This window comes from Salvia splendens, chromosome 3 (genome assembly GCF_004379255.2).
Source record: "Salvia splendens isolate huo1 chromosome 3, SspV2, whole genome shotgun sequence".
NCBI classification, from domain to species: Eukaryota; Viridiplantae; Streptophyta; class Magnoliopsida; order Lamiales; family Lamiaceae; genus Salvia; species Salvia splendens.
Window position 1 is genome coordinate 33,763,392 of NC_056034.1, and position 11,090 is coordinate 33,774,481.

Sequence of the window (11,090 nt, forward strand, 5' to 3'; positions counted from 1 at the left end):
TAATTGAGGGTGTTATTTTGCATAATGGAAAAAAAAAACAGATAGGAAAGGTGTAACCGCCCAGGGGAGGTATATAGATTGGGTGATTTGATTGCCAATTTAAAATGGGATTAATGCTGTCTTGACTGATTTTCAAATACAGAAGATTTGGAAGAGAAACACAGCACATTGGAGAGGAGTACGCAGCACTAACATCTTCTATTTTCTTCAAATCATTTAGTGTAGGATTTTAAATTTAAATTAATTTGACCTTTTGCATTAATTTAAATTAATTTGACCTTTTGCATTTTATTTAAATGGTGTAGCTCACAAATTATGCTTCACAAGATTCAAACTTGTATTATTTATTTAATTTATCAAATTCATAAAATTGAGTCCAATAAATATTCCTCAAGTAAAGGAATTATTAAAATTTAACTTGTGATTTCACCATCACAATTTCAAGCTCACATAACAAATTATAAATTATTCGAAAACAATTAAATTCACCCCACATCAATTATTCAAAACAGCCAACTTATTCAACGAAGTTGACTCGGTCAACACACATTTATAACTCCAACTCAAAACTAGGTCACAAAAATCTCAAATAACAATTCCACTCAACATTTAATACACGGACATCACGACATTAAAAGAATTAAAAGCAAAAATTTTAGGTTCGAAAATTAGGGTTCAAAAAGTAGGGCGTTACACCCTCCGTCTCATAATAGATGGCACACTTGAAAAATGACACAAGATTTTAGGAGATTGCTTTTTGTGTTAGGTGGAAAGAGAAAATAGTATATTTATATTAATATGAGAGTTTTTTTTCCAAAAATGAAATGTGACATCTTTTGTGGGATAAACTAAAAAGGAAAGTGTGACATCTATTATGGGACGGAGGGAGTATCTAACTCAAAATCATGGATCCACCACTGATCAGGGTACGCAGTAGCCCGTTAAGGGGGAAGCCTTAACCCACTGGCTGCCAGAAGCCCATCTTCCAAGGCCTCACACTTGTGCCTGAGAGGTGGAAGCAACTACACGCTGAGAGGTGGAAGCAGCTACACGACAGTAGTGGGATTCGAACTCAGGCTCATTGTAGCAAGATCTGCCCCTCCGTTGCCAACTGCACCGTGCACAATATATGTTTATAAATGTGTTGTGGTAGGAGAAAGATCGTGGTGGCGTCGGATGGCAACTAGTGGTGGTGGCTTCGACCGGAAGGGGAGAGATGAGTATAATTAAAAGGGAGCTAGGTCCAGATTTCCATGCATCTTCAAGCCTCCATTTTTGACATAACACATATTTAGAGAGAAGAGGAAGCTCCAGATTCTTCCCAAGGTTGAAGATGACGATTCTACTCCGATCAATTCGTCTTTGGAATAAAGCGTAGATCATATATATGTTCTCTTTGTTTTCATTGTTTCTAGTTTTGATTTCAGGATAAATGTGATGAACTAAATACACTTCTAGAATTCTTGGTAATGATACTTTGATTAATCTATATCATTTTCTATGCCTAGCACATCTTGTGGCTTTATTATCCTTGTGCTTTACACACTACAAAAAAGGTCTTTTGCGAGCCCCCATGTGCTAGCAAAAAGGGTATACAAATGCTCGCAAAACCCAATTAGCTAGCACATTTGCGAGCACCATAGTTGCTCGGTATGAGGCTCGTAGCAAACTTGCGACCACTTTTGCGAGCACCTTTCCGCTCGCTATATACATACTCGAAAACTGCGGGCACCTATAGTTTGCTAGAAAATTTGGAACCGTTGTGAGCACAAATTTGCTAGTACTTACCCTTTTGCTCGCAAGTTTGGACTCTTTTGCTTGCAAAATAGTGCCATATTTTTCCTTTTTTAATTATTAGTTTTTTACAAATTATTATCTGGAATTTTTTTTAGAGAAAAATTATAATAAAATGAATTAAAAAATAAAATTCAAAAATTACATAAAATGAACAAATATTGTTTTACACTTCCATTTAGTTTATAAGACTTAATCTATTTTTGAGTTCTCATTTTATAAACTTGTTGACTAAGATTCTTCAACTATTCTCCCAACTCCGCATTTTTCTTAAATATCTCTGCAACTTCGTATTTTGCTTCTCTAACTCCGCGCGTGATGCAGCATTTTGCTTCCCCAACTCCTCGTGCGCTTTCGATTTTGTCCGCAGTTTTCTCCTGCACCTTCGTTGCCTGACCGGCTCCAGGAATTTACTTTCTCTTCTTTATCTTCCCAAAAAACTCAACGTAAAAGACATCATAATTTGGGTCTTACTACCCCATTAGCCTGTAAATCATAAGCCTTCGTCATAACTTGCTCCTTTAAACAATCAAGACATAGTAGTAAGTGTTCTAAATTAAAAAACAAATCATCTATCGAATTATGGAGAAATATCATTGTTTCTACAATAGCATGTCCAAACAAGCAAAAGACACCAACTTCAAATCTATTCAAAGGGCAATTCTATTCAAGCAGAGAAACACAATGAAGACCTTGGTTTTTTATGACCAACCACTGCCTTGGTTTACAACAAATGATCTACTATCAGGTGGCAGTGCTCAGGCATTTTTAAAATGGTTGTGGTAACTAAGGAAACTATGATTCTGAGATTTGCCACACTAGATCAATAAAGCCCCTAAAAAAAGGAATATGACATTTATTTTCATAATCACTTGCGATTTCCTCTGCCAACTCTAATAAGAGCATAAAGTGTTTAGTTTCTAGCATGCATTATATGTTCAGCATGAGCACACAAGGTATGTTGGAATAGACAGATATATTTGTGCCTTTTATCATCTTTTATCATGCCATATATCTTCATATTCATGTGAAAGTAAATGATAACCAGGTGCACAATCGCCTCAACCCCACAACCCTTTTTTCAGATCATCACTGAATTCTTATGAGCTGTCAATAGGTCAGTGAGCTTCATGAACTGCTCATATTGAATCAATAACTGATCCTGATAATGATCAGGATCAGCTACTGATCATAGTGTAGACAAACTGCAGCATCAAAATGTTTGGACAAAAACACTCAAGAGGTATACGGAGATAGCAAACCTGTTGCGTCTTGGCACTGCACTAGATATAAGGTAACTGCGGTAATTTGCTTTCTGAGCTCTTCTCCCTAAAAACAAGAATGTAGAACAGCATCACACTCAAAATAATCTTATTTCATACTATTTCAGGAAAATATATTTTTATTAGACTATCATCTTAATGACAGAAGAAAGGTGATATACTGATTCTGATTTAACACTTTTTCTGAATTTGATATGTAAGGTAGACACACACATGATATGCAAAGAATACAAGCAGTCCATTGCAATAAATTAGTGCCTTTGCAGATGAAAAGCAAACCCTTAAAAAATACTACATATATTGTAGCATCAGTAGCAGTTGCTATTGTAGAAAAGGCTTTGGAAGCACAGGATCTTGTTCTGAAATAGGACTTACCTTAACTTGCCAATGTTTGCTGCTGCCCTCTAAAACATCATCACTCTAGGGTTATATAATCTGTATACGTTGGATGTCTACATCTCTGAGCAGCAAGTAGGAATTTCCCCTCATCATTAGAAGCCGTTGAAAGAGGAAGATATAATATTTTTAGAACAACTGAAAGATCAACTGAAATCATTTGTGATTTACCTTGGCCCAAATTGAGGTAAAGGTGATAGGTTTGCAAGCCATGATTCCACTTAAGAAACATTGAATCCAAGAGCTTCTTAGACCAGGCTGCATCAATCACAACAAATGTCATCCAGGAAAACTAGGAAGTAGGGCTACATGATGAGTAACAATTCAAAAACGGCATAACAACAGTTTGATAGAAACAGCAGGTCAGATTCCAACATCATTTCATACAAGTTATTAAGTTAAAGAGTTGAGCAAATTCATTTAGAATGTTTAGATCATTGCATATACACCTTTGAGTCTATAGACAAACCATATGCTTGATCTACATGTTTCGTGCTTATAGTTCGTTAGAGGTTCTCTTTTCTACCTTATTAAACACCAAAGCATTGCCAAAATCCTCATGGTTTGCTACAACTTACAACCACTAATTTAGTAGTCATGGAGTTCATCCTTGGATGCATAAAGCTGTTATGTGATACTCCATATCACTATTAAGCCACCAATAGAGATTCATAGTACTTTCTCTGCATTCCCTTAAAATTTTAAAATCAACATTCAAATTATAACTATCACATTTTTAAGCATCAAAACAATGGTAGCCTGCTCCATATAGTATCCAAATTCAAGGGTATAAAGCAGAACAATCATCCTACTGATATTGGATAATCCATCATTGTATGATTTTGGCATGCTAAATCAACATATAAATAAAGAAAATATCTGAAACTTGCTTGAGAGAAATGGGAATAATGAGTCCCCAAAACCTCTCTCATTATTTATCTCCAGCTCCTACAAACACCAGCACAAGCAATCATATTGTAGCATCAGTGGATCTGCCTAAAAGGATCACCAGCACTCAGTGGATCTGTTTCTATAAGATACCTGTATTGTAGGATCAGTAGCAGTTGCTAAAGCAGTTGAATGCTCTCCCTTCCTACAGGCTTATAAAATATAATCAAATGATAGAGATAAGAACAGTAAACCTTACCACATTGAGCAAAGTAACAGTCAGAAATTTGACAGATACAATTCACTACATTCTATCCTGCTTTTGTAGAAAGAAAAAACAGGATCTCAAACACGTTTGTGAGAAGTTCTTAAGATGCCTAAATTTCCCTATAAGATGCATTTTCCATCTGAGCCACAGTGAAACAATATGGTGGCTGCAGCAACGAAAAATCAACTGAATTTCAAAGAAATCGACAGAATCAGTTTCATTTTAGCACACGCACAACAATCAACACTGCACACAACGGATTTTATCTGCTACTAAACAAGTTTCCAAATGTTATTAATAGCAGGAGAAGGATACACAATCGAATAAATGAGAATCACGCACACATACATACACACAAGTTTCCCAATCGAAATAAATTAAACACAATGCAGTGTATGATTAAAAAACAACGCCGATTAGGAAAATAGTCATTCATTGTTTTAGCAAATTTATAATCCCTACAGGCAATTGTAAGTAAATACTCGTGTAGCTTGACAATGAAGGCACTTTCTAGCGATTGTTCCTCAATTTGAGAGAGAGACTGGCTGGTGGCGGAGGATTAGTGGCGGAGCAGGTAGAATTGAACGGTGGCGCTTGGCTGAGGAAGGGAGAATCGAGCTGAAAATTGAGAATTAAGCGGCAGGAACCGATTCAAAATAAGCGGGAACTAAGTTTTTTCCGCGAGCTCGCAAATCGTAGGCAACAGAAGAATAAAAAAAGTTGAAAGAATTTTGAGAGCACCTGGGAATCACAATATGGAAGAAAATTCGACCGGTAGTATTTTGCTAGGGTGCTCGCCAAACTACTGAAAATATTTCCCTCTTCGAAAATTGGTCACCGTTTTCATTTGTGCTTGCAAATGTGCTTGGAAATATTTCATAATTTGCGAGCATACGCCTGTGCTACCAAAACTTTGGTAGCAAACTGGCGCTTTTTTTTATAGTGACATTAGTGAACATATGAATGAACTTAGAAATATAAAGATGAATAAAGATAATGACCAATTCATAATGTCAATGATATGAAATTATTAAACATAAACGTAGAAATAAAACATGATTAAGAGGAAAAATAACCTTGTACTTGGGATAAAAATGAACTTTAGTCCATAAATTTATTTTACACATTCTACTACGAAAATAAGCGCGAAATACAACTAATTTTTTTAGAGTGCGTATGTTATTTTGCTTTTTATTATTATACAAAGTATTAGTGTATTACAACCAATCACACTAAAAAAAACTTACTCCACATGAAAAATCGCAATTATTTGCATTGAAAATATTTAAAAAATAACAATAATTTAGGATGCAAAATAAAATGTTCATAAATTAAACACAAATTAATTCAATATTTTGTTATTTTAGGAGGCTTCCATTTGCGTCCTCTAATTTTAATTGGGATACAAATAATAAGAACATTTATTGAAACATTAGTACAGTAGTATATTTAGAAACACAAATTAGCATCTTTAAAAGATGTTCATAATAGATTTTTTTTATTGTAGTGAATCTTCTTTTCCAATTTAGATGAATATGCGAGGGAGAAAAAACATCTATCTTGAAAATGAAGAATATCATCTAGCTATTGAGAAATGAAAAGAGTAGAATTAGAAAAAAAAATCATATTCCATATCGCCTGCTTGAAAGCCAGTCAAGAGTCAAATTTCAATATTATTAAGATATTCAAATTAAGATCAAACTATACATAGTCAAAATTAATGAATTTGTTTATTTGACTTTGCCTTTCTAGAATCATGCAGTGGTATGCTGTTACGCGCCGCCGCCTCGTCAATAATCAGACTATGAAATCGGTTATTCAGTGGAATTTGATAATCATTTTCTTTCATTCAAACTCATACATAATAATATAGTAGCATTCAAATTCAAATTCAATGTTCAAACTCTATTGACTAATTATTTTTTTCCTATAAAAGGAATACAAGAACCGAAGCCCCTCAAAATATCAAATCATGAAGATTCACATTACTTCTCTATCCTTGCTTCTCACCTTCATTTTTCTCTCATCGTCAACTTGTAGTGAAGGCAACCGCCACTTTCTTCAATGCCTCTCCCAAAATGAAAAATCCCACAACTTCTCCTCCATTTCCAATCTCATCTACACCCCAAACAATTCCTCCTACATTCCAATCCTACAATTCTCCATCCAAAACCTAAGATTCATCTCCGAATCCACCCCCAAACCACAACTCATCATAACCCCGAAACTCGAATCTCAAATCCCACCCATCATACACTGCGCCAAAGCCGCAAACCTCCAAATCCGAACCCGAAGCGGCGGCCATGACTTCGAAGGACTATCTTACGTTGCAAAACTCCCATTTCTCCTCCTCGACTTAATCCACCTCACCGATATCTCAATCGATGTCGTCGGGAAAACCGCATGGGTCCAAGCAGGCGCCACCGTCGGCTCTCTATATCACAAGATAGCCGAGGCAAGCCCGCTCCTCGGATTCCCTGCCGGAAGCTGCCTAACCCTCGGAGTCGGCGGCCACTTTAGCGGCGGAGGCTACGGGACTTTGCTGAGGAAACACGGACTCGCTGCTGACCAAGTCATCGATGCGAGAATAGTCAACTCTCGCGGTCAAATCCTCGACAGAAAGTCAATGGGCGAGGATCTGTTCTGGGCCATCAGAGGCGGCGGTGGGGCTAGTTTTGGTGTGATTCTTGCATGGAAAGTGCGACTGGTGGATGTTCCAGAAACCGTCACTGTTTTCAGAATCCAGAGGAGTCTGGAGCAGAACGCGACTCAGCTCGTCCACCGCTGGCAATATGTGGCACCGGAACTGGACCGCGATCTCTTCATCGGAGCGCTGATAGGTCCCGGCCTAGACGAGATCACGAAGAAAATGACTATCCGTGCTACTTTCTTCTCGGTCTTTCTTGGCCGGGCTGACAAATTACTGAAGGTGTTGCAAATCAGATTTCCAGAGCTAGGGTTAGCGAGGGAAGACTGCGCGGAGATGAGCTGGATCCAGTCAACGCTATTCGTCGCCGGATTCCCGATCGAATCACGTGAAGTTCTTCTCAACAGAAGAGATCCCAGCGTGAGGAGCTTCAAATCGAAGTCGGATTACGTGCAGAAGCCGATACCGGTGAAGGGGCTCGAGGGAATGTGGCGGCGGCTATTGGAGCCGGAAGCGGCGGCGGCGTTGGTGCTGTTGATGCCGTACGGCGGAAGAATGGCGGAGATTAGAGAGTCTGCGCTTCCGTTTCCGCATAGGGGTGGGAATCTGTTTGAGGTTGCTCCGGTGGTGTATTGGAATGAAGAGGGAGGTGGAGATTCGGAGAGGTATGTAGATTGGATTAGAAGGCTTGAGAGTTACTTGACGCCTTATGTTTCGTCTTCTCCGAGGGAGGCGTACTTCAACTACAGAGATCTCGATATCGGAGTTAATAGGGATGGAGGCAAAGCGACGAGTTACGCACGAGCTGCGATTTGGGGTGCAAGATATTTCAAGGGTAATTTCGCTCGGCTTGTTCGAGTTAAAACTCTGGTGGATCCCGGTAACTTTTTCAAGAATGAGCAAAGCATTCCACCTCTGAAAGTAAGAGAATAGTAGCATTTATTTATACTTCAGCACCAGTTTCCAATAAATATGAAATATTTGGATAAAAAAAGTGAATAATATAGATTTTATTGATTTTGTGTGCGTTGTATACACGAACATGGCATGGGTCACGTTAATTTTTTTTATTATTTCAACAATAAATATGTTTATAAATGTTATTAGTATTACTCATTATTCAATGTTGATGCTACTTTTAAAGACAATATCACATGTATTTCTAGTTATTGTCATCATTTTTTTATTAGTTATCACTCATTGTCTATCCGTATCTCTCACAACTTCCACCATTCATGCCGCAACTACTACTTTAGTGTGACAAATATCGAAAATACTGCAGTTGTTAATAATAATTTAAGCCCCAAGAGTCTTAATCTTGATTCCTCCAATTAATATAGTGATGACGATGATGACATGCTCCACTACTCAGTCTACATTGTACAAGACTTAAACTCATTTGCTTTTATACATAAATGTATGTACTCCTTTCGTCCAACAGAAGATGACCCTACTTTAGACGGTACAAGATTTTATGCAACTTTATTTTGTGTGTTATGTGGAGAAATAAAGTAAGATAAAGGGAATAAAATAGAGATAAAAGTTTTTCAATTTTTAGTAATGAATCATCTTTATTGAGACAAACTAAAAGGGAAAATGAATTATTTTTGATGAGACCGGAAGAGTATTATAAAACATAAATGAAAAACAAAAACATAATGTGACAAAAAATTTCTCTTTATCTATCGGATTGTAGTCGTAGGGCTATACATCTACAGTAACTCGAAACATGTTTTACAATATATAAGCTTGAAACATGTTAATTTTTAAAATTTAATTGACGCGAAAGTTTTCATGATTCAAACTTTGAATCACCATAAATATAGGTGCCTGCCGTAAAGGAAAAAATTCATTATTGTTGCATTTAAATTGTTTGTTCGTATTTGAGTGAGTCAAGAAAAACAATGATTAACTTGAAAAACTCAACCATCATCTAAACAGTGAAGGTTTCAAGTCATTAATTTATCTAATAAAAAAGGAATGTTCTATTGACGAAGAAGCACAAATACAATATTAAAATACTTTTCCGCACACCGAAAATGACTCCACAAATTATATGCATCATATACGCACTCATTACTCATTAGGGCTAGTTCAGTATTTTAGAGGTGGGTTTTCAAGATATAGACATGGATTCGAAATTAGATGGTTGGGCCCACTTGCAGCCACTAAATGACACACCATTCCAATTGTTTAATGCAACGTTTTAAAATCCGGACCGGCAAGCGAACCGGCGATGTTACTGGTTCACGGTTCAACCGGTCCAACCACCGGTCTAACCGTTTTACTGTTGCAAATATATATAAAATATATTAAATTTAGTAAATGATTTACAATTAATAATATATCACAAAACATTAAACCTTATCGATAATTAGTGATGTATAAATATAAATAATATTATAATTTAGTAAATATATTCAGATATATATATTTAATATTAGTTAGTCTAGATAAAAAATTTAATATTTCATGTATTAAAATAGATAATGTTTATATTAATTTAAGAAAATTTATTTCATAATATAATATATAATTATATACGAATTAAGTACTTATTAATTAGTTTAGATAAGATTATTCATTAATGTCAATAGCTAGGGTATATAAATTAAGTATGTAATATAAAAAATCTATTTATAGTAAATAATGAATTTTATATGGTACTAATAATAATATATGTGGTAAGTAGAGCATCATTAAAATATAAAGGATTATAATTATATATATTATAATTAACAATTATATTAAAAAATAATAAAGTTAAAATGAATTATTAGTTTTTGTAGATAAAATTAATGGTTAATGTATAAAAATATTTAATGTTCAAATTGTTCAATGAGCTCATGTGGTGGAGTGGTAGAGGTCTTCTTAACTAGAAGAGAGGTCATGAGTTCAACCTCTACCAACAATAAATTTTTAAAAATTTTGAAAAAAAAATAGAAAATCGGTTTCCAGTTCACGGTCCAACCAGTCCGACCAGCCGGTTCCACCGGTTCACGGCGGTTCAATGCAGTGGTGGTTTAAAGGGGTGAACCGGACCGGACTACCTACCGGTTCGTGGTCCGATTGGTCGAACCGGCCGGTCTGGTCCGGTTTTTAAAACATTGGTTCAATGTTTTAGAAATGGGTGTGCATTAATTTACAGTAGTATGCTGAAAGACGGAAATGCCCATCACCTCAATATATTTGAGGTTTCGCGGTGGTGGCAAAAAAGAGGGCGGCAAAATGGATGGTTTTAATTTTTTCGGAGCCTACAAAACCTGAAGTAGGAGTTGCCAATTCCATTTCGTCCACACCCACAACAACCAATCTAAGAGCATCTCCAATGGCGGCGTCGGCACCGGCACGTCGATTTTTAGCGGACGCCGGTGCTGACGCTGAACCATTGCAGCCGGCGTCGGCGAAATCGGTCTGCCCATGCCGATTCTTGGGCTGACGCCGATTCTCACGCCGATCCGCACGGCGCCATTGTAGGCCCCGGATCGGCGTCATACCTGCGTCAGATTTTTAATTTTTTTTTTAATTTTTTGAAACACTATACATACGCGCTTTGGACGTCATTTTCATTCGCACCACTTGTTTTAACGAGTACTCTCTCTATCTTAATTTCTGTACAAGATCAACAACGAGAAATGAGTAATGCCAGTGGTAGTGGTGGTGGTCGTGGTGGGGATGCTGATGAGTACGAGCGTATGATGAACGAAGAGCTAGATACCTATACGAGTCGTGAGGTTGATCGATGGCTGCAGAGTTATATGCAGCCGGCGGTACCTCACCCACGACCAGTTGTCCACCGTCGAGAAGTGGTTGA

General features: G+C 36.9%; 1 protein-coding gene and 1 long non-coding RNA gene across 4 annotated transcripts; one reads left to right on the plus strand and one right to left on the minus strand.

The window, feature by feature from the left end:
• Positions 1–1,914: 1,914 nt before the first annotated feature.
• On the minus strand, positions 1,915–5,561 carry LOC121795750. Of its 3 annotated transcripts, none has more exons than XR_006049632.1 (6): positions 5,371–5,561; positions 4,515–5,247; positions 3,645–4,421; positions 3,453–3,537; positions 3,057–3,123; positions 1,915–2,280 (listed from the first exon to the last, which is right to left on the minus strand). It is a non-coding gene; the product is annotated as an uncharacterized LOC121795750 (long non-coding RNA). The 3 variants fall into 3 exon arrangements; XR_006049631.1 differs by having other exon boundaries at positions 3,645–3,731; positions 4,397–5,247; XR_006049630.1 differs by having other exon boundaries at positions 3,645–5,247.
• Positions 5,562–6,529: 968 nt separating this feature from the next.
• LOC121793639 (berberine bridge enzyme-like 8) lies at positions 6,530–8,424 on the plus strand. The gene has a single exon (XM_042191675.1). It carries the CDS (start codon positions 6,602–6,604, stop codon positions 8,207–8,209), a length of 1,608 nt encoding a protein of 535 aa, XP_042047609.1. The 5' UTR covers positions 6,530–6,601; the 3' UTR covers positions 8,210–8,424.
• Positions 8,425–11,090: the final 2,666 nt, after the last annotated feature.

Coding starts and splice junctions, on each gene's coding strand:
- LOC121793639 (XM_042191675.1), top strand. CDS start 6,602: ATGAAGATTCACATTACTTCTCTATCCTTGCTTCTCACCTTCATTTTT.